Source organism: Gymnodraco acuticeps, unplaced genomic scaffold (genome assembly GCF_902827175.1).
Source record: "Gymnodraco acuticeps unplaced genomic scaffold, fGymAcu1.1, whole genome shotgun sequence".
Lineage (NCBI taxonomy): Eukaryota > Metazoa > Chordata > Actinopteri > Perciformes > Bathydraconidae > Gymnodraco > Gymnodraco acuticeps.
Window position 1 is genome coordinate 791,857 of NW_022992222.1, and position 24,879 is coordinate 816,735.

General features: G+C 40.6%; 1 protein-coding gene across 1 annotated transcript in view; it reads right to left on the reverse strand.

The window, feature by feature from the left end:
- Positions 1 to 24,879, reverse strand: part of alk (ALK receptor tyrosine kinase) — a 516,591-nt gene that overhangs the window by 88,137 nt on the left and 403,575 nt on the right. Inside the window, 1 exon segment of the mRNA XM_034205980.1 lies at positions 7,995 to 8,126. Coding sequence (XP_034061871.1) covers positions 7,995 to 8,126 — 132 coding nt within the window.

Consider the following 24,879-nt stretch of genomic DNA (forward strand, 5'->3'; position numbering starts at 1 on the left):
CAGTGACGGAAGATAATCGGTTATAGCGTAGTAACGTTGCTTCCTGATTTTCCGGCCGCGGCTTTACTATAACGTTTTTTTTTTCTGTCACTTTAATATCAAATCGGTCGGTGATGCAGAGATCAGGGAACAGACGTGACAGCGGCACAGCAACACCAAACACGGAGCAGTCTGCTTTATCCACCAACACAACACCACCAGTCCAGAACCAACAGCAGAAGGACCCGCTCCGTGTAGCTGGGGCTCAGAGACACAGGGACAGGGCCGCCCCTCCCTACAGGCCAATCACGCAGGCTGCATGGGGCCCCGCCTTGCGCAGGGGGCCCCGCCCACAGGGCCTCAGCTGCTGTGCGCAGTTCTCCGCTCAGTTCTCCGCTCACCCCCCGCGAGAGTGAGAGGTGAGAAGGGGAGCACGTCTGTAACCCGACACCGTTGCAATGAATCGACATCTGACCAATCACGGCTTTGATACGGCCACTAGTGCAGGTGAAGAGATGTCGGTGAAATTATTGTATGAGTCAAATGTACAACTTGCGAATGTTGTATAAGTCAAATTGCCAATTGCCATATTAAAACATCAGCTGCAATTCACGACATGAAGAAGGCAGTCTCTGCATAGCATATAGGCTAATGGAGATGCAGTTATTTCCAGCATTCTTTATTTAACATTCATTATGTTATGCCTTTTATCTGCTAATGTACAGGAGGAAGAGTGATACACTGTCTGTCTAGTTGGCTTACATAACAGTTAAAGTTTACAGCTTAAAAAACATGGAGCATTTTCCCCCCTTTTATTCATTTTTATGTCAATTTGCACATTTCATGGTGACGCTCAGCCTCTCCCCTTAACTCCTAACAGTCATCATCATGTCAACCACAACACAGAGAAATACTGAGAGAAATGTGTGTGTAGTTGTTGATACATTGCTGACAGAGGGAACTACATTTGAATACAGATTTAAGAAATATCAGTTTCAGAGCATGTCATAAGCATGTTTTGTCTTGACTATATTATAATAAAATAATATAGTATTGAATTGATTATGATTATTATTAGTAGAAGTAGTTTATTTGCATTCATTATATTTTAATCTTTTTGAGGCTAGTATTTGGCAGGAAATACAGACGTACCTGCACATTTACCATTTACCTCACTGTATACAAAGTAACTGTGTTGATACTAATAATAAACTAGAATTATAATTGCAAAGTAGCCTACTTTGTTTCCAAAAAAATGTGTTTCACTCCTGTCGGTTGCAGGGGGGGGGGCCTCATCTCACAATGTCGCTTGGGGCCCCAAGTTGGCCAGGGATTTATGTTTATGTTTTTCAAAAATAATCGCGTTACAATCATGTCAGGTTTTTGGTGGATTTAATTAAGTCTTGGATTGCAAAGTATGAATGTTCTCTAGCAATTTTCAGACGATATATACGTGTGTAAAGTTTGTGAAGGCAAGAGGAAAAAAGCTTCCGCGATCACCGTCTCCTCTCCGTTCCTCCAAACCCCGCCCCCTCCCTGAAAATAATGAGTGACAGGCTGATAGTAAGTAACCTGATCGAAACGTTATTATTCACTTAATCACTGAGCAGCGACGTGCAGTCAGGGGAGGCAGAGCCTCACCTGTCATACTCCAATGTAACGGAAAAACATCTAAAGAAAAACTAAATAGTAATAATAATAAAATGTCTCCACTGATCTGTGTTGTAAATGTGATTTATGTATGATTCCAATCGCTTTTTATAGTCAAAATCAGCAAATTTGCCGAGCTCCGCTACAACTACGGGTAGCGATGAGAAGTGAGGCAAGGACGAGCTCTGCCTCTCGTAAGCCAACAGTAACTGGCTGGAGCGCGGGCACTAATTTAGCGCGGGCACTTATTTTGTGAGCGCGCTCAAGCCAGTTACTGTGTGGTAAGGTGAGGCACAGAAGAGATCTGCCTCACCTCAGAATGCGTCACCCCACAGAAACTGCCTGGAAAGCGGGCCCTAAGCGCATGCCTGCACCATCTCACTGTATGTCACCAATGTAATGTTTGTAGATCCCTTTATTACATTTATCCTCGCCATCCATAGTCTCTAAATAACTTATTTCACGTATATATGATATTTAGGCTTGCTGGTCTCATCATACAACGGCAATGAAAAAAGCACCAGGGGAGGCAGCCATAACCTCTGCCGCACTGAAGGGGGCGCACGTGAGCCCACCGGTTCTTGTTGCTACTGTTATTCTACGCAGAGACGGTATAGACGCGAACAACAAACTAGACTTTTGAAACGAGAGGAAGATAAGGAGGACTTTTACAAAAAAGTAATAGAGATTGTTGTCCAGAAGGATAGCATGGACTTCATCTTCAAGTCAAGGTAAGACCACAATTGTAATGCAAATGGTATCTTACTAAGAAAGAACAATCCAATATTTAAATTGTGGGTAGGTCTATCCTTTTGTTGAACGGTCTGTTTAAAATGAATTGAAACATCAGACTAAAAAAGCTTTTGAAAATAACCGAATATTTCGATTAAGGTCAAAATATAATATTTGTAAATCTGACTCTGAAAGAGTCAGTGCCTCACCAGCCATGAACCTCACCGCACGTCACTGTCACTGAGATATAATGAAGCTAATTTAATCTCATACATTCATGGGATTTATGTAACAGTAAGACAGAGAATGTAAGTGTGCACCCACATGCACTATTTTTGTTTTTATAATGCTGTTGTAAATACTCCTGTTGTCTGCTGTGTTCAGACTCAAGTTCTGTGTGTGATGCCACATTCAGGACATTCAGTGTCCTTTTTTTAACAGAAGACCGTAGCTAGAAGCTGCAGCTAGACCGCAGAAGCATTATTTTTTGGTTTTTGAGGATGGAACAACTTCACACACAGATATAGACTAGACCTATATACAATTAATTTATTTTGGTTTATAAATTAATGTCAAGACATTTATGTTATTGATTTCTGAAGCACTTTCTAAATAATAAAAAGAGAGTTCATATGTATTTACTGCATGTATGTATTGATGATAAATAAGCCATGTGCAGTAATATAGAAAATTGAGGATGCAACGCATTGGTATGAATCGTGATGCATCGGGATATCGAATTGAATCGAATCGTTGACAGGATAATCGTAATCAAATCGAATCGTGAGACCAGTGAAGATGCACAGCCCTAATTCATAACGTCACTTTAATGTTAAGTCAACACTTCTCTATCAGTGTCTGTCATGATTACTTGACAAGAAAACATAATATATCAAAAGTCATGGCAGGGTCAATATAATAAAGTCTGAAAAATGGCATGACACGAACAATAGGCGCTTTCACACCGGAGTACTTTTCCCAGGAATAGTTCCGACTTTCCTGGGGAGAAAAAGGTTCCAATTTCTGATTGGCTGGGCAAATTGCAAACCACGCCCCGTAAAACTCTGAAAAGTTTTTGTGAAGCCGCCATTTTATTTGCTCACATTAGCATTATTAGCATTAGCCCAGCGCACCAACGCAGAGAGACTAACTTATGGCAAAACAAAAGAAAACATGGGAGCGGTGGAGAGATGAGGAGGTGTCGGCGCTTCTGGCGATTTACTCGGAAGGCTTCAGTAGAAGCTGCTGGGAAGACTCCCAGCAGGCCCCAACTCCGGGGACTGGCTTCAGTAGAAGCTGAGGTCAAGGAATAGACGATAGGAGCTGATTTTGGGACTATTCGACCGCAACCATGGTATCTGAACACAAGGTACAAAAGCTGTGCTCCTACCTAAAGTTCCTGAGGACATTATTCCTACTACTTTGTATGGAACTCAAAGGTTCCTTAAAGGGGACCTATCATGCAAAATTCACTTTCGTACGTCTTTTATACATGAATATGTGTCCCCGGTGTGTCAGGGAACTCACCAAGTGTCAGAAAACACAACCCTCTCTCTTTTCCTCCATACCAAAATCTCTAAAAACGGGGCTGCAACGGATCTGATACAGACCGATACAGATTTGAAATATCTCTGACGTCAGAAACGAGGAGCTCCGCCATATGGGAAACTCTCCACCTATCAGGAGGAGACAGCCACGGCCATTGCCGTTCGAAAGCACTGGAGACACTGTAGTACATATGCCAGGACTGTAAGTGGCGCTGTAGTCTGCCACAAAAGCAGCAAAGAAGACTTTTTTGCTCAGCAAGACTTCACACAACGTTCCCAAACTCTCGGAAAGTATTATTCCCCTGACCACATACTTTTGGTGGATCAAATAATGTCCCCATAACTTTATTTATATGCTGGTCCCTGAGGCCCGGAATGAGTTCCTAAATAGGTACGTGGGTTTGCGGGAAAGTTCCTGCTGTCAAAAGCTTGCTTACAAACTATGTACCTTAAGAGTGTTAAGAGTGCATAGAGAAATAAAAAATGCCTGCCATAAAGTTTTGTTCCATCTGTTTCTGTTAATAACACGCTGTATCGGAAGCTTTTTGGTTCGATCCCCAGCAGTCAACATGTCGAAGTTTACTTAACCCCATGTTGCTCCTGGTGGCATGGCCAACAGTGTGTGAATGTGGTTTAGCACGTGGCACTAATGTGTATGCATTGGTGAACACAGTGTTGGGTGTAACGTGTTACAAAAGTAAATTTTAAGAATTTACCAACATCGCGAGACATTCCGACACCAGACAAAAATTGTGCGGGTAGATTAGTAAGCCTGGTGTTTACCCTTCAGGTTCATCAAGTTCCCTCCGCTTCGTGTCAGGTTCCCTGATCATCCTGTCGCGTGTTCTTTTCCCCACAATGACCGCCTCGCTGCACATTATCCCGCTTATTACACGGCCATAAACTAAACAAACTACAGAGCCCATTCCGTGTCCTGTTATTGTTTACTTCCTGTCTGCCTTCTTCTGGTGATTTATCTGACGTCCAGCGCTCCGTCTTTTAACCTCTTTTCCTTTCTCTTTCTTGATCCTCCTTAGCAACCTTCATTATAGTCCTTGACAGTGGTCTGTACTGCTGGATTAACAACGTGTCACATGTTAAGAATTTACAATCAGAATCGAGTATTCAACTAAGCTGTGTAATACAAGTTGTTAGTAGCCTTAAGGGCCTACACAGTTGTTATGCTATACCACATTGCCCCTCACTGGGTGTATAATGAGCTGCACTAAACTACATTTTAGCATTTAAAATACCTAGCCATTCTTTTGCGGTTATTTTGGTGAAAGTAACTCAAAAGTAATATAAAAGTAGTGTAACTCATTACATTTCAGAGACAGTAATATTGTAATGTAACTTATTACAACAGTAATAAGTTATATGTACTGTATTACATTTTGGAAGTAACTTGCCCAACACTGTTGGTGAATGATGACTTGTAGAATGTAAAGTGTTTTGAGGGGTCGTAAAGACTGGTTAAAGCGCTGAATAAGTACAGTCCATTTACCATTTTTGTTGTAACACGGACAATAACTGCAGTTATTTTATTTGGTTGAGGTATCTACCAAAGAAGGACTTGGTGGTTACGATAGCATCATTAATGGCTACCATGGATAAACAACAAAAGACATCAAAGACATCTTACCACTGGTCTTACTGGGCAGGACCTACTACTTAACATTTCTGCAGGCATCCATCTTTGATCTAAGCGGCATTTCTCTGTAGTTGCAGGGAAACGGTAGTGTTGCAAAGTAGTGGGGTGTCAGAAGAATTTTGGCTGACAAGATTAAGTACAGGCAGTTCTGACTCAAAGTGTGGAGGATGTGTTCTTGCATAATGATGCTGAGGCAGGGCAGTGGGGGAGATACACAGGGATTAGATTTTCCTTATAAATCAGGGATCTTTGTGATTGACACCAGCTAAGTGTGTTCCTCCTTGCCTCCTCTTTGCTTTTTTCCCATTAATGAGCCTTGGCACATCTTATGAAGGATTGACATTGATCAAATCAGATGAAGATCATAGAGAATAGGGCATCAGAGAACAGTATCTGATTCGGATAGCGGGGGGGTAATTGTGACAAGTGATGGAGATGAACATGGAACAAATGCAGAGCCTTAGGTACCGCAGACAGCGAGAGGAAAGAGACACATGTGTGAGTATCACAGCGGACTCACAAATCAACTATGGATTGTCAGTCCTTGTCCTCGATCAAAACCGATAAAGGGTAAATCTAATTTAAGAATGGATTGAGAGACAGAGAGAGATTCAAATGACAGTTGGCCTTCATGCATCTGTGCACTCCCAGCATGATCTGGGCGCTCAGCGGAAAGGTGTGTGGAGACGAGGAGAAAAGAGCTGTCACATGCGTAATATTTCCTGACAACTTGTTTCCACAAAGTTTTCCTCAATGAATATAGGCAAATAAATGAAATAATATGAATGTCATAATGAACCCACTTTTATTTAACTACTTTTTACAATGTGTAGGGCAGGCACAATTTTACTATCAACGTAGCCAAGCAACTGAATTGAATAAATAGCCTGTTAGCTCATTCGCTAATTTCACAGGAAGTTAGCATTCAATGCGTAACATGCTAACTTCCTCTGGCATACAGTAAATAAAAAATCTGTTCTTTCAGGGAACGTTTTCTCCGTTTTGAAAGCCCATGGACTTACTATTGTAATAGTGGGCAACGTAAGAATATCTGGAGTGTCGTCTAATGTTTTGGCCGACAGGGATTGCATTGAGAGCTTCACCATGTCTTCACCATGAGCCTGGGTCTTCCGAGGGTCCCTGAGCTGTGGAGGACGTCCTGCCTCGTTCCTGTGCCAAAGACGCACAGGAATATTGAAAAATTGCAAGTTTTTAATTAAATGTATGTTTATAAAAATAAACATTTTTGTTATTCTAATATGTTGCAATTTTCACAAAATGTAATTTCCCCATGGGATTAATACATTTTTCTGACTGTTTGATTGATAATAAATGGTTTGCATTTGTACACGGTGTTATGTGGAAATAAGTGGAAAACATTTCCCTTCTAAGACCCATACGTTTGTGTCAAGTATCATCCCAGTCTCCCTTCTTGTTACTGACCTGAATACACTATTACCAGTCTTATTATGTTCTTTACATCATTTGAATAGAAGTTGTTAAAGATGGTAACAGAAAGATGGTAACAGAAAGTAGTCAATGGTTAGCCGGATTTGTATTTTTCTGATTGTCTCAAATTACCATTTCTGGCTTCCACAATCAAAATGTAACACACAGACACGTACCCACTCTTATGACGTTCAAATGGAGATTATACCCTTGGGTTATCCCCTCAGGCCAATTAGCCCTGATAAGTCCTTCAGCAGGAAGTGAAAGAGCGCCTGGCTGGGAGTTTCACCCTCTCGTTAGCCTCTTATCTCTCAGCTCCTACTGTTAGCAAACCTATGAGCGTTTTAATAAGCACCACATGGGAGGCTGACCTGCGCTGTGGGTAGCAGGCAAATTCATTCTGGTCATTTTAGTACGGGTGAAAAACTGTGAAATCAAACTACATCATTAAAAGATAAACAGTAGGGGGTAGGAGTTTTGAACTGTGTATCATTTAACCGTGAGGAAAATGTAAATATGCACGCATGCTAGTACAGGACTAAAACATGAACACCTCAACACACACACACACACACACACACACACACACACACACACACACACACACACACACACACACACACACACACACACACACACACACACACACACACACACACACACACACACACACACACACACACACACACACACAGGACAAAAATGTGCAAAGAGATAGAAATAACAACCATGGAGTTTGTCAAGGGTGAGAAATGCTAGTCAAGATAGACACGCTGCATTTGTTTCTGCCTTCCCCCTTGCCTCTCTGTTTTTCGCAGGCGCTCAGTTGTTGCTCCGATAGGCAGCAGGATGCAACGGCTTCATTAAAGACAGCTCACACGGATGAGGAGTTTTACACGGGTTTGATCCCGACATGAATGCAGTAAGGCCAGCAGACACTCCTCTTGCACTTTCTCAGCTGTGCTCGTGTATCACAGTGTACTCACTACAGAGGTCGCCTTCGTCATCGCCGAGCGGACAGTCTGTGCTGAAGTCACACAGCTTGTCCAGGGGGATCCCCGGCCCCTGGTGGCAGTGGTACTGGCCCTCCAGGGTGACGTTTGGGCTGGGAGGGGGTGCTGGAAACAAGGGAAGGAAAATAAAAAAAGTGTTTATTTATGAGAGCGTAGCACGTTAATGGACTTCAATATGAAAGAGTTAGCAAAAATGCTAATTAACAACTGTAGTCCCTAGATAAAAAACAAACACAGAATACAACACCACTGTTGTGCAATAACAATTGTGTGCAATATGTAAATGTGTTACGAATGTTAGTTGTACAATTGGAATATATATGTATTTTTTTTTTTTTAAATATTATGTGCATGCCCTTTCTAATAGGGTTTTCTTTTTTTGTGTACATTTTCCCTCTCTAAATCAATGTCATTTGTAAATTAAATGATTCTGAAGAAAAGAGGAACATGTAAGTGACAATAAACTGATATGAAAAAACATTTCAAGGTTGAAAAAAACTAAATAAATAATTCAACATGTCATATTATGATTGAGATGGGTCATTTTAATGGAATAAATATAGGGATCTTGTTAATGGCAGGTGGTATGCTATTTTAAAATGTAATATAGGTGATAGGCCCTGATGCAAATGCCACTGTCAGCCCTCTGTTTAGTGAAGTCATTACAAGCTATTGCAAATCCTAAAACATAAAAAATGATGTAACTATGATGACATTTGTTTGTCATTTTATTAAATCAAACCTGTAATTGACAAGTTAGTAAAAGAACACTCAATTAAACAATGGATATGTGCTGATAACTGAGCATAATATAGATAGTGACATTTAATTAAATAAAAACTGTTAAAAATGGCCAAATGTCGGGTTACTGGGAAAGTCCTTATAGACAAATAAGAAAAGCACATACTAAACATTCCCTAAGAAGACATCCATTTCCTTACACTGTGCAGTTAGGAAATGAAACGACTGAAAAATCTACCTTTAGAGCCAGAAAACAGCCTCCGAGTTAATTTATTGAACATAACAGCTAGATTTATATGTTGGACACAAAACACAAATCAGTAGCTGAGGGATAACATTACTTACACACAGTAGAACATAGTTACAGCTACATAAAAGTGCATCAGTCAGTAAACCCTGTATGACACCCTGTAGCAGCATAAATAACTTTGGGCTGCGTAAGCATCTGGCTCTGAGTACAGTGCGTATCCATCAGCGGAGGAACACCAAAAACAATGACCTATATACTGTATCAGGCACACACACACACACAGATCCCCCGTGTCGACACCTCAACTGTAACCCGGGACATTTGCATATCTATGCAAATCAGAGGGGGGATATCTCTAGGTTGTTAAACTAACTGCCTACCTCCACTTAAATCATCAGATGCTGATAAGTGAAGAGAACAAAAACAGCAAAGTGTGGAAAAAACTGTCCTCTGATGGGGATCTGCGTTTTCTCCCTCTCTCATAGCAACAAACAAATAGGAGAGATTCTTATCGTGAGTGACTGGCTCCGCTTACTGTAGTTTGCCCTTGATCTGCAATATGTAGATTTGTTCTCTGTTCAGACGGAAGTGTGATAACGTTGGAGACCATGACAGGACAGGCGGCGTGGAGCATCATTCTGTTAGCTGGGCTGAGATAGGCGGTAATGCTACAGTCATTTGAACACAGTTCGTAATGAGTGCGCTCTTTATTATCAGTTTGCATTACATTCAGGATGATGCGCCTTCAGAAGCACTTTTCTCAAGATCAGACGTAGGGCGATACGCTCACAGATGTGGCAGGACAAGATTAAGTGGAGCATAAATCAACAAGAAAAACATTTATGACGTTGTGGGTTGTAGGGGAATAAACAAAACAACAAAAGTGTCAAACCCCATTAATCAGTGGTGTCACTACTGTATCTGGATGCTGCTTTTCGTAATGCACCAGAGCTCCCAGACAACAACCAAGATAGGACAAAACAATATTACGATTTTGAAGATAGAAGAAATGATGGCAACTTTAGTAGTTCTAGGAATTCACCCTGTATGACCTTGTTTTGGAAAATCTAACTCACATGCCTCAACGGTAAACAAAGAATTGAAGTAAATGGCTAGTTTTACAAAAGCAAAAGTGTTTTAAATAATCTATTTACAAACTTTAACAGAATACAATCAAAAACAAATGTATCCAGTGGTACAGTAAGCTCACTATTTCCCCAAAACATCAAGTTTCTCTTTAAATCACACGGAATAAGTCACACTTGATCAGGCTTTCATTTGTGGATACACTTTGAGTGCATAAGTGCGATAACGATTACAAGTATTGCAAATTGCTCCCCAATGGTGCACTTATAAAAAAAAAGCAATGGACACAGCAGCTGTTGGGATTCCTCCGGTGAACAACCCACTGTACAAAAAGACTTATTTTTCACCAAGTATACCGCTAACTTGTCGTTGGGATAATCGGTTATTTGAGCAGTCTGAAAGTAAGGATTGTGTACGACAAACGATATCAGCGATGATGATTGTTTCTTCTGACTGCACAACAGCCATATTTGATTTGTGTGTCCTGTATAAATGATCACACTGAACATTTAAAAACCTACTTAACACAGTAAAATAATAATAATAGCTTGGATTTATATAGCGCCTTACATGAGACCCATGGTCGCTTTACACAGAAGAACAGGAGTAGAAACAAACATAACAAAAACAAAAGGCAGTCAGACAAACAGTCAGACAGACAAAAACAACAAATAGATTAGGGGCCAAAGGCCTTAGCAAACAGATGGGACTTGAGGGCCCTTTGAAGGCGTCATGCTGGATGTTGCAGATCTCCGCAGGGAGAGCGTTCCAGAGGGTGGGGGCTGCCACACTGAAGGCTCTGTCCCCAAAGGTTCGCAAAATATAGTATATATATTATAGTACATATCCCTGAATTTATCCTAATTGACACACAACATTGGATTGTACATCCTTGGTTGTGTGAGAGCTCTTAATGGATAATATAGCTATTCTGATTTTCCTTTATGCTGTTTTGGCTGTTCATACTCACCTTGGAGCTATGCTAGAAAAAGAAGTTTCTACATACATTTCAGGGTATAGAGAGTGAGTATTTGATGTACAATGTTGTGGGTAAAGTATTCCTTTAAAAAGGCAATATTATGCTTTTTGGTGTTTCCCCTGTCCTGTAGTGTTATAGGTTTGTGTGCATGTAAATGGTTTGCAAATCTCTAAAATCCCAAAGTTCCCTCCAGAGGGAGTTTCTCTCCCACACACTCCCCCCTGCCTGAAATGCCTCCATTTGACTCCTTTGTTTACATAGTGACATCACTGCGTAACTCCTGATTCTATTGGCTAGCGCTCCAACACCTATAGAACCGATAGGCTAAGGGGCGGGACATCTCTAAGCAGTTGACCAATCACAACAGAGCCGGCCAGCTATCCAATCAGAGCAGACTGGGCTCTGGTTTCAGACAGAGGGTGAAAAGAGGTGCTGCAGCACAGGCAGCATGGACACGTCTCAAAGTAGAGGCACTAAATACAAATATGAACCTAAAATGAGCGGTATAGGGCCCCTTTAATGATACCGTTTTTTCGTGTTGCTGCAAGCTTAACAGGTTTGTTCTACATACAATTTAAGATCAACTACTAAAATATAAATGTCCCAGGGTTAAATGTGTGAGTTATTGGATGTAATTGAATGTGTTATGTAAAGTGTGTCTGCTCAAACTATAAAGCAAAAGTGGAATTAATAACCCGCTCAGGAAATATGTAATGTAAAAAGTTTACGCACACAAATAAAGTACTCAGTTCCAGTAATGACACCAGTTACTTACTGCCACTCTTAGGTAGTTAGACAGAAGTTACTGTCTAGTCATAATGCAGTACAAGGTAAAACATTACACAGCTACAGAAGGCCAGATTTGCAGCACACTGAAATACTTTCGGTCACTGTGGTTCGAAAACCTTAAGCAACGGGAAAACAGAGTCAACCCAATAGAGTCGAAATAGGGGGTGGCATTTTGTATTGGACAAAAACACATCAGCTATGGGCCTTCCACACTCTACTATTGTGACAGAGCCTTAATGGAGACACATTAACCAGTCGGTGAATAGCAAGATCAAAATTCTTTGAAAACATAGAAGCCGGAGTAAATGACTTGGATAATGGATATCCTTTTATGTCAATGCTGCGCTGCTAACTTTGAATAGTCTTTTTTACATCTAAAAGCTCGCACACGTGACAAAAGAGCACAGAAAAAGGCTAATACGTCATGTTTTATTCAGAGGCCACACAGATGCTTGTGGTTTGTTACCAAATGTTTGAGTATAGATATGGTCTTGCTATGTGTCACGTGCAGCACACACATTATGCATCCATTGTGCTCAGTGGCTTCCTCTCTGAATAATACTGACACCGCCAGCAAGAACAATTTATCAAGTCAGAAAATAAGTCAGCTAGACTTCGGTGAAACCTTCAGGCAAGGTATGTAAATTCATCGATTTGTCTTAGTTTGATGTCAGTGGAGTAAAAAGTGTATCAAATTGGAGGTGTTGCTGAATTTGAAGGTCCCGCAGCAGTGGATCCAGACATGGCCGCTGCACTCCTGGCCTACCGCAGTTCTTAAATCACACTTGTCAGATTGTGAAAACAAATGGGTCAGTAGGGGATGAATTGCCTGTAGGAGTAAGGGAGTTTTGTTATCCGTGTGCTCAGGGGGGGTTGGCTTTGTGAGGAGAATGAGGTATCTGGAGAGGGCACAGCAGCCTCTGATAAATGACAAACAGAAAGGCACACATGGGAATCCAGGTACTTGGAAACCGCTAAATGGCACAACGTCAACTGCATTGACGTTAGAAAAGAATGAAGAAGGTTATATTTCCTCAACGACATGTTGGATTGAGAAGCGTTTCATCTCTCGCAGGTATACCCAGTAACTTACATAATGTAAACAGCTGTGCAGAAGGGGCACAGCTCATTTAGATGAAGTATCAAGCTATTGTAACTGATATGCCGCTGACAACATCAAAAGGAATATTATTTCAGGTGTATATGACGAGTGTTTCAAAGGTGTAAGGGAAGAAAAAACAAATCCACAAGACATTGAAAGAAAGCTTTCATCCCGCAACAAAGCGGAACCTATTCAGAGATCAACGAAAGACGCAGTTTTTCAGTCACACGGAAATAAATGCTGTAAGACAAGGAGCTTTCATAAATGGACACATTAAGTCGAAGAAGCGGAGACATACTCCTGTGTCAACTCACATGTGTTTGCTTTTTGAAACCGCACATTATTATTTCTGATAGAAACCTGCAAAAAATAACCACAGTATGTCATTCAGATCCCTGCCTTTCAGCGTTTCAGAACAGACACGAAATGTCAGGAAGCCATCAGTCACTAGTGTCTCGCCTACCAGGATTCATTGATGGGAACTATCAGGGGATAATTGCTAAACAATTACCAGATAAGAGTTAATTAGAGCAGGCAAATGCTATCGATGCAGGCTGTTAAAGATGGTGCTTTCCCCAGTTTCACTTGTCTATCATTCTTAGAGAGTGGCAGGGCTCAGACTCTCAACCCTAACCCTAACAGATTGCTGCATTATCACGATTATGTCAATACCCTACTCTACATACATGTCATGTATCTCACTGTTATGAGCTCCTCTCGGTTATTATCAGCTCGTCCCCACCTCCTGCTCTACAGCTGATTTAAAAATAAAACCTCATATCATCTCGGGGGACATTCAGCTAAAAGCGGAGAGACAACAAGTGTGTTAGAATGAGAGACTGCCAAATGCTGTTTCTATCATTACAGGATGTGTAAGGCTTGTTTTTGGTAGTGGTTGTATTCTGCAGCCTGACGGTGTCACTCAGACTCAGCACCTACATGATAGGTTGGAGTCAAGGATAAACATCTTTTTTTGCATACGTTTGAGTAGGGAAAATGTACATGAATTCCTATAACTGTCAAATACGCTATGCTATGATTCTGTGTTGATCACTATCATCTGTTGCCAGGTAGAGTCTCCAGTTGTAGCTGTTTTGTTAAGCTGCTATCTATTTTTTGAGTTCACTTGGAAGTAATGCAGTTTATATTTGTAGGGTTCTTGTGAAAGGGAGATTACTACCTGTTGGCAGACATTATTGCATAGTTAGAGACATGCTCATCTAAATGCGGTTGGTGTCATTATGCTACGGCCATTAAATTGTGCAATCAACATTTACTACATAATGACACGTTTAAGCAAAAAGTACTGCCTATTTTAAAGATAGGTTTTAGCTTGAGTCTTGTTTTTCTTTTCTTCGCTTTAGAAAATCCCTTTCATCATATTACCTGCCAGTGTCTTCATTCCATCTGCTTCCAGGATGAACATCAAATCACATTTAACTTACAAGACCAACAGCATCAGGAATGACATGAGACTAAATGTAGGCAATACAATAGACAAGATGCCCAACGTTCTGTGTCAAGTGTTTTGTCTTAAAATTGTAAACAAACATCCGATGAAATCCATGGATAAGATCAATGAAGAGGGTGTCACATAGTGATTAACCACAGTTTTCCTGTATCTCACCACTAGCTGCTCCCAATCCTCCCCACCCCCTGGTCTGATTTAAAAAGGATACTGCCATGTACGTCACGTATGAAAAATATGCTAGTTTTTTTAACCAGGCAAAATGTACAGACATTCCTACAACTAAAAAATACATTCCAGTTACAGATGAACAGAATGAACAGACACAATATGTATCATATGGTTATTTCTTTACCACCTAAATCATGGGACCTTTTGCCGGGTACATTCTCCAGTTTTGAGCTATTTTGTTGGGCTGCCTAGGAAGTGATGCAGTGTACATGTCTAGGGCTTTTATTGTGAAAGGGAGATTGCTACATGTTTGCAGATGTAATTATATAGGTGTATACATGTTCATAAAACACCAATCTCAATGTGGATTGTGTCATTATGCTACAACTATTCAATGTGCAATGAACAAGCAAAAATACTGCCTTTTTTCCTTTCAGTTAAACACATTGTTCTCGCATTTTCTAATATCAGTTGAGCCTGTTTTAAAGATGGGTTTTCACTAAAGTTGTGTTTATCCTCCTCTTCAGAAAATCCCTTTCGGCCTAATTTTTCAATTGTCTCTCAGGCGATCTGCTTCCAGGACGAAAAAAAACAAATCAGGGAACATTTTGCTTACAAGAGCAACAGCTGTGTAAAGTGTTTAGTCTTCAGTTTGTTAACAAAATAATAATCCAAACAAATCCATGAACTAAATGATCGCAGAGGGGTGGCTTGAAAGTCAAGAACAATTTGATTGGTGTAAAGTGTGATTTATGGTCATTAAGCAGACATGTCTCAAACAAAGGTATCATGGTTTTGGTCTAACTACAAAGTGGTGGGCTGTATTGAAAAAAGTGCTCTCCCTTTTCACACACTGCACCAGCTGAAAGCAAGTCAACACATAACATTCTAGCTTCTTCACATAACAGCATCATGCGTATCAAGTTTGGGATTCGACTGATATGGAGGTCTCGCCCCTTCGGGATATCATGAGATCACGCAAAGCGGCTTCTCTGGCCATTTGCATAAAGCTTTGCTATGGATGATGGACAATGCTTGTAGATTTGAATGCAGACAGACGTGTCCTTGTTAGCTGCAGCCTTGATTCGTGCAGAGGGTAGACCGTTCTGAAATGAATATGCCTTTTTTGCTTTCCTACGGATGAGCGAGCATGTCACTCATATCCTCAAATCCCTCTGTGTGCTCTGAAACAACAAAAAAGCTGTCTGAAGAAATGTCTGGCTTGGAATCTGCGTCTGTGTGTACGGAATGGAAGAAGGGAAATAAAGAAGGAAAAGAAGACTTGATTGAGTCTAGCATATAAATGAGCAGCAGTAGTTAAAACCCATTTCTGCACATTCATTTGTGTGTATTCTTTACCCTCACAAGCCAACATGGAGGACTGTTCCACGTCATGTGGGAGGAAAACCTCAAGGGACCCGAGCAAGGGCCGCATCGCTATCTCGCCACCGCACTGACAGCACAATCTGGAGATATTCATGGAGATTTACAGTGGCCGGGATGCTGAAGATCGATGCAGCTGAGTGTCCCACTGGACAGTCAGCAGGACAAGAAGTATTCGCTCATGAAATTCAATTAACTGCTCACAGACACGCTCGATTGGTCAGAGCACTGCCCAATCACTATAACTATCTGTCATCTGACAGCGGCACACACAAGAGCAGAAAGGTGGAGATCAAAAATGGAAATAATGTCCTAATGTCTATTCTACATTCAAGAGACGTAAAAGGGTACTTTGTTCATGTGATGCTGCCATTGTTATATTACACAAACATGAACATCAATCTGGATAACAATTGGTTTCCATGTATTTTGTAACCTCTGCAATGTATATTTATCAATGTACCAGATCCAATATAATGATCTCCTTTGCTTCACAAGGTTTGTTGAGTTCATTTCTGTGAACTTCATATCTGTGTTAAGAGCATGGAGAGAGGATTCTCGCAATAAAATATACTGTAGAGGCTAATGATGAGCTCATTTCTACATGATGAGTTCACTGACACTAAAGCCAGTTCTCTTTATAAGTACTCACCTAAGTACTTTGAAGTCAAATCGAGTTAATTTCAACAGGGGGGCAAGTGACTTCATTCTAGACATACATGCAACCTGCAGATAGCAGGGGCTATACAGTATTACAGTAATATAAAGCACATGGTCTACAGTATATAGTGCATGGTGCAGGTGCATTGAGGGCATGTCCAACTCCACAGCATATCATTACCAAAGTGAGACCCAAGGCGTAAAGGGGTTGTACTTTGTCTTTTAGTTAATCATTTATGTGTTAAGGGTGAACCAAACCAATCAATGTCATCCTCTTTTCCCTTTTAAGGCCAGACGTGCCTGAGACATTTGAGTTTTTCTGCTGCAACAAACGGATCTGATTGTGTGTGAAGTATGAGTGCTCAAACGGACCCGATACAAAAGCAGCAATGCTCTCTACCATTAACAACTCAATTTGACGGCATATCAGCAAATGCACTGATAACCTATTTAAATGAGGAGGAGGAGGAGGAGGAGGAGGAGGAGGAGGAGGAGGAGGAGGAGGAGGAGGAGGAGGAGGAGGAGTATTGCTGCGCGTCCATGTTAGTGTAACAGGCTGTGTGTTGTGAACGTGCATATGTAGGCATACCTTTCAATTTCAAATATTCACTCATTAATTATACTGTGCAACTTGCTTTAGAAAATGGTTGTACAATCAATTTGGCTTGATAAATTAGTACCCCAACAATGCACTGGGACAGAACATTTCCTACTTACACAATGTTAATGCTAAATGTAAAGATAACAACTGCTATTTGTATGAAGCAAGCAATACATCTGCACTGCAAGCTACTTTTCCAGTTTGTAGAATAGGGCCCTACAAGTTTATATTCATGTCGGCAGCTTTTTGAGGTGGCACTTTTGGACACTGGTGCCTTGAGCTTATGCCAATTTGGCAGAGGTGGGAGTAAGTCCTACATGTGCAAGTCATGAGCAAGTCTCAAGTCTTGACCTACAAGTCTCAAGCAAGTCCCAAGTCACTGTGGTGAGAGTCAAGCAAGTCAAGTCAAGTCATTGCTCAGGTCAAGCAAGTCACAAGTCAATTCCAACAACATTCTGATGAATAACCCCATGCAGTTTCCGCATTTAAATCAGTTAAAATATTGTGGTTATGAAAAGTTTTGTTTTATTTTCAACATAAACAGCAATGTAGCGTGGGGCGCTGAAATGATAACCCTATAAGTTTCTAAAAGGGCTCTAAAGTGATAACAGGAGTAACACAAATATTTTACATCAACATGTTAAGCCTCCTGCCCCTGGCTCCCCTTCAGCAGGGTCACATCATTCCTCCATGGTTCCTGTTCTAAGGTGCTCCCCATAGACACTGTTCTGTCATTGTTTCCTAACTGTGTCTGTGCCACAAATACATCATTGTATCAAAGCCCAATACAACGGAATAGTCGCTACCAGGGCGCATGATATGTGTGTGAGTGTCGTGTGTGCTTTGTGTGCAGACAGGTGCCAAGCATTATAGATTAAACGCACTTTATTTCATTTTTTGATTTGCGAACACCCACAATAGGCCTCATACTATAGAGTTGCCAGATGTGTGTAAATTACTGTTCATCGGCTTTAATTTGAAAATGGGTACACACACACACACACCCACACACACATCACACACACCACACATCAAGCACACACAACGCACACACACCTACACATCACACACTACACAACACTACACAACACACCACTACACAACACCACACACACACAACACACACACACACACCACACACACACACACACACACAACACACACACACACACACACACACACACACACAACACAACACACTACACACACCACACGCCAGAGCTGAGCAGAGAGGCACAAACAACACACACATACCATGCGCCTAAGCGACCGGACCAACACATCCTCACTCCCAGGTCGGCCTATGTTGACGTTATGTCAAGTCCCCTGTGTCGGCTTTTTCCAAAGCAAGGGGGGGGGGGCCTTAGCGTACATTTTCAACTTTCGGATTGTCCATAGGCTTCTATATAGCTCCCTAAACGTAGGCTATTGTTGTAGACGACTTGAGATCGCGAGCGAATGCTACCCGGCAGATCCATTCTCACAGCGTTTTATCACCTTTTTCTTACTCAATATCAAGCCACACTTATTGTTTTTTACTTCTTTATTTTAATTGAATAATGTCGGACTTTTGTTGCCGTCAGTTATGGGAGAGTAGGGGCTCAAATACTGAAATCTGTATCGGTAGCTGTATTAAACAACCCAGTCTCACGGCATTTCGTGTTCACAACACGATTTTTTAATCTATTGATTCGTGTTCACCAACACGATTTGCCCCTTTTTTTTCGTGTTGCACAGCACGATTTTAAAAGCAATGTATTTCCTACTGCCTGCATCCGTCTTTTTCTCCGGTCGGGTCGAGGAAGACCGGAAGCTGTGTGGTTCATAAAAACATGTTCTTACTCAATATCAAGCCACAGTTATTTGCTTTTATTTGAAATCGTATAATTTTGGACTTTTGTTTGCCGTCTGTGAGGAAAATAAATGGGGCTCAGAGCCTCAGGATACTGAAATTCTGTATTTTTTTAAATATTTTTTTCCTTCTAATTTGTTATTTCTTTTCAAAATAACACACTGTTATTTACTCACCAATAACACACAATTATCCTTGCTTTTATTTATTGGTTTAATTCCATAATCTCGGGCTTTTTTGGCGTCCGTCAGGAACTGAATTTCAAAATAAAAATAACCGGAAACAGACGTAGGCATTCGAGCGATTTACCCAAGATCTCAGCTATGGTTTTAAGCTCGCTTATTGGATGTTTTTAGCCGCAATGCATGCTGGGGATTTGGTGTTTATATGATATGAAATCCGGAAACATTTTAAAAGAATAAAATAATACTTAATTCCGAGCGCTCTTGCTTTTCTCTTTGAAAAGTATCACATAACGTCATTGTAATACAAGGTTCGGCTGCATGTATATTACAGATCTGCCGTAGTTCTTTATTTATAGAGCCCTGATGAGAAAGACCTTTGGAAAAACTGAGAAAATGCCGCCGAAACTGAATACTTGAGTGGATCATAAATATATTCAACAATTAAACAACATCTTCAATTTTCTCTTCACACAATACGTCTCCTTGCAGTATCAACACTAATTCGGCTGACTTTTACATTTGATCTAATTCACAGATAGGTTATATTTACACCATAACGGTGCACAGCTGATATAAAAGGACTGTAGTTTTTAAAGATATTACTGATTTTCTTTGAATGTAAGAATGTAAATACTGAGTCTGAAATAGTATAGCAATATGCTGTAAAATTATGTGAAAGCATGCATAAAACTACAACATTGTCAGATGTTGTACGAAAACAAAAGTGTCCTACACTAATATATAAAAAGTTATTATGGCTGTGTGTACCTTGTGTGCATCTCCTAGTGGTTAAAAGCACGTATTGAATTATTGTGTTTTTATTTGATTAAAAAAATATTAAGAGTACATACTTTCATAGGGGGAAAGTATAAATATAGAATATAAAAAATCAAGAAGATACTATAAGTGATCTTACAATAAAAACAGTTTAGTGCCGAAGGTACAAAGATATTAATAGGAGGAGGTGCAAAACAGAAAAACGAATTAACCTTTATTTAAACATTAAATAACAGATTAAGGTCTTCTTTTAAATAAGAAAAAAACTTTGGTGGGTATCTATCTACGATAAATATTAAGCCTGACAAAGTACTTAACGTCTAATATATGCTTTCCTGCAATGTTAACTATGTTGAAACACTTATTTTTAACTGATATTATACATATGAATTATACTCTTATGTATGTAGATAGAATAAGAAATGTGCCAGAATATGACAGTTTAATGGTGGAGGTACACACATATTGATAGATGTCTTGTAATGCACTGTTGAGGAACCTGTTGACCCAAGTGTTTCATTCATTGCCATAACTACACCGTAGTTGTGTATATGATATGTCAATACACCTTTGAAAATCTTGAAAGGGGATGTGCAAAATAAGCCATAATATACAGTCTTTAATGAACTATTAGTAGAGAATAACGAGTAATGAATAATACTTTATTACTCGTTTCCCATTCATGTCAATTGCCAGATACATGTTTTAGTTCTTCTCAAGCACCAACTATCAAATATCTCTCCTGATTGTTGGCACTTGACAATCACCTTACCTGAATTTTACTCAGGTGTAACTAAAGTCGATTTAAGGGTTGTTTATATTTCACCATAATTAATCAGAATCTGCAAAGTAACTCAAATAAATGCAGTGAGTAAAAATACCAGGGTTAACCTCTGAATTGTAGTGGAGTAGAATTACAAAGTAACAATGAGCTGTCATGTGGGTATTAATGCTGTGCATTTGCCCACCAATGTGTTTAATACTGGCAACTTTCCTAATAGTGCGGAAAACGAAAACGTTCAGTAGAGACGTCCCATAGACACATTTGCGAAACACAATAGCCAGCATGTGTAGTTCTGGGGGGCGTTCGATTCCAGTTTTGGATAGTCTGGCGTGGTTTCGTTCCACTTTCACACAGCTGTTTGACGCTCTGCGTAACCTTACGGGGCACTGTAGTCCTAAACGGATAGCTGGGATTATGGGTTCGTTTGTAGTGTCTTCGGCCATCCTAAACTCAGAAATGTTGACAATCGCAATGATGCTCGAAATTGTCCCTTATAGGCCTACGTCTGTTTCCGGCTTATTTTTATTTGAAATTCAGTCCTGACGGACGCCAAAAAAGCCAGAGATTATGGAATTAACCAATAATCAAAGCAAGGATAATTGTGTGTTATTGGTGAGTAAATAACAGTGTGTTATTTTGAAAAGAATATCGAATTAGAAGGAAAAAAATATTTAAAATACAGATTTCCATATTCTGAGGCTCTGAGCACCATTTATTTTCCTCACAGACGGCAACAAAAGTCCAAAATTATACGATTTCAAATAAAGCCATAACTGTGGCTTGATATTGAGTAAGAACCAAGCGGCAAACTGTGGTGGTAGAGCCGGGAAGCCAATACGGAATGTGCCACACACTGCAGTTCATCTATTGGCCGATAGGCGATGGCTGCAGAAAGGAGCAATTTCCATCTAGACCCCCATGTTAAAATGCCCGATTTTACAGCAGAAAAAACATGTTTCTACCCCTGGCTCCATTCATTTTATTATCGATATAGTTAGATTCCACCTTCATGATTATGGATCTGTGGAGTGAATTGTTTTCTAACGCGACCCTTTATATTTATATTAGGTCTTAAAGTTTGTGCATACATTAGGGCGTGGTCACTTTGATTGACAGATACGTGCCTCACCGTCAGCTAACAGCAACTTGTCCAATCTGCTAGGCTACAACCATAGAGGCTACAACGTTAGTTAGTTGTAGTTACTGTACTTGATCCTTTAGCTGTGTTCGTGGTGATCGTGCCTGTTAGGGAATATTGTTACAAATACCAGATAATTAAAATGTCGTGCTGTGCGCTTGAATGTACTAACAGATCTTCCAAGAAGTCTACTTTCAGCTTTTTTCGGTGAGTAAAATGATAATATTACACATGTTAACCCCGTTAGCAGGTGTTTGTGTGCTTGTTAGCTTAGCCTGTTATGTAGCTTATTAGCCAGCTAAGGACGTAACCCTTTATACATATATACAGTTTAGTTTATGATTCAGCCTTGGGTAAGACTTTTATACTATATGGCTATGACGGCCATAATGCTAAACGGGAGCAAATGTTAAAAGGGGTGGGCCGCCGGAGTCCACGCCGCCGAAGCTAACGGGGCTGCAGGGTGCTAGCTCGCTAGCGCGTCCCGGCGGCCGTAGCTAGCACCCTGGGGCTCCGTTAGCTTCGGCCAGCGGCGGAGTCCGGCGTTATAACTGGAGATCAAGGAATGCATCGTAACGCGGACTTGGTTCGCCCGCTGTAGTATTAACTAAATAAATGATGTTGAGCAAGGCTTATTAAGCTGAACACCGCCACAATTATTCTGCTATGTATCGGTACTTATTTTATTTTATTAACGTGTGAATGACAAGCATTAAGAATAATACCAAATAGCTAATTATCTTGCAGATTGTCTCGTTTGATTATGAATGTAACGTTTATATAGTGGAACTACACTGTTTTATCAAAACCAAAGTGCCACGCAGTGACTTGGTATGCATGTATTTCAGCAGGAAATGTGCAACCTAGATGACATTTACCAACACAGACTATATAGAAATATTTGTAAAAGTTGTTCATGCGTTACTAAGTGAATATGGCATTAACCCTCCTGTTGTCTTCGGGTCAAATCTGACCGATTTACTACTTTCATCAATCATGTTTTACATTCGATTGATACTGAGAGCATGTTAGCTTAGCTTCTTAGCCTGAGCTAGGACTCGAACGTCACGCTCGTTGGCAGCAGGTCCCGCCCTGTCCCGCCTCGGCTCCGCCTCAGCTCCGCCTCTTTGCCCTTATTTGGAGAAGGCGGGAGTTAGACTCTGACGACACCGTCGAGCCGTTAGTGGCCGACTCTGCCTACTAAGGGTTTCACGGCAACTCTGCAGAATCCTATGGGTGACGTCACGGACCCCTACGTCCATTTATATATACAGTCTATGGTAAGAACATGTTTTTATGAACCACACAGTTTCCGGTCTTCCTCGACCCGACCGGAGAAAAAAGACGTGCTGCAGGTGTCAGTACCAGATATGTTCGGGCTACCAGATATGTTCGGGTGTATTTCCGTCACATCCGTCATCCGTCATATCCGTCATATACTCACCTCCCTCTGCTCCCAGCGCTCTGCTGCCACACACCAGCCGTCTGCGGAACTGCAGCCGGAGGAACTCGAGACAGCTTGTTATGTGTGGGGTGCTATGGTGGGATCCCATGTACTTGTGCACATAAATAATGTTTCTAATTATTTACAATTAAAAAATATATATATTCTGCGTTACTTTAGCCAACACTTTTATAAGGCCACTAGATTAGATAATTACGAAATGTGTAGATAGAATATATATATTTCAGGTTGTTATTTTGTCATTATGTTTAATGTTTTATTTACCTTTTAGTATTTGTATATAGTATCTGAACTTTGGAGAGGAGTTGGGAGACACACGACACATCAAATCACATCTACAGATCAAGGCGAAGCGAATGGAAGTACTCCCATACTCCTAGCGTGAAAATGTTTGTGAAAACGTGTGCAAAGTCTCCGAAAATCCTAAAAATAAGCTCATATTTGAATTCCCCATAAAAAACACATCATTCAGTAAAAACAAGGCCCCACTGATCATCTACTCTCTGAGACGATTCCAGGGATGTCTGGCTTGAGTTTCGACCACCAGGGAAAGTGGACAAAAGTGCCCGAGATCAGCCTCTTAATTTACCCAGGGCCTAGTGCTTGGCTTTGGGCGTTAAAATTCAGGAAACTCAGGAGTATTTTATTAAATATCTGAACTTTGGAGAGGAGTTGGGGGACACACGACACATCAAATCACATCTACAGATCAAGACGAAGCTAGTGGAAGTACTCCTAGCGTGTGGAAATGTTTGTGAAAAACGTGTGCAAAGTCTCCGAAAACGGAGCAGTGGCTGTGATGCTAGCTTTGCGGCTAGCGGTTAGTTGTTATTCTTTGAAGTTGTTGCTATGGAAACAACATGACGGAGAAAAAATGTATATCTTCTACATATAACAACGGACAAAGTAAAGAATGAAGTGTAGGCTATGCCTGTTTGAAGTTGTTGCTATGGAAACAACATGACGGAGAACAAGTATAATCTTCTACATATAATAACGGACAAAGTAAAGAATGAAGTGTAGGCTATGTTTAAATGTTCGGAATTTGACCGTGTATGTTGGCCCTCTTGAGTTGCCGTACAATCCGTCATATGACGGATGACGGATGCGACGGAAATACACCCGAACATATCTGGTAGCCCGAACATATCTGGTACTGACACAGGCAGTAGAAATACATTGCTTTTAAAATCGTGCTGTGCAACACGAAAAAAAGGGGCAAATCGTGTTGGTGAACACGAATCAATAGATTAAAAATCGTGTTGGTGAACACGAAATGCCGTGAGACTGGGTTGGTATTAATGGACGTGCCGTTGCCTGGCAACGCAATCATTTACAAACTCTTCAACTACAACCCTAATTATATTTAAAAACATTTTAGAAGGCCTCACGAAATACTTTAATGTACATTTAAATTTAAATGTGAA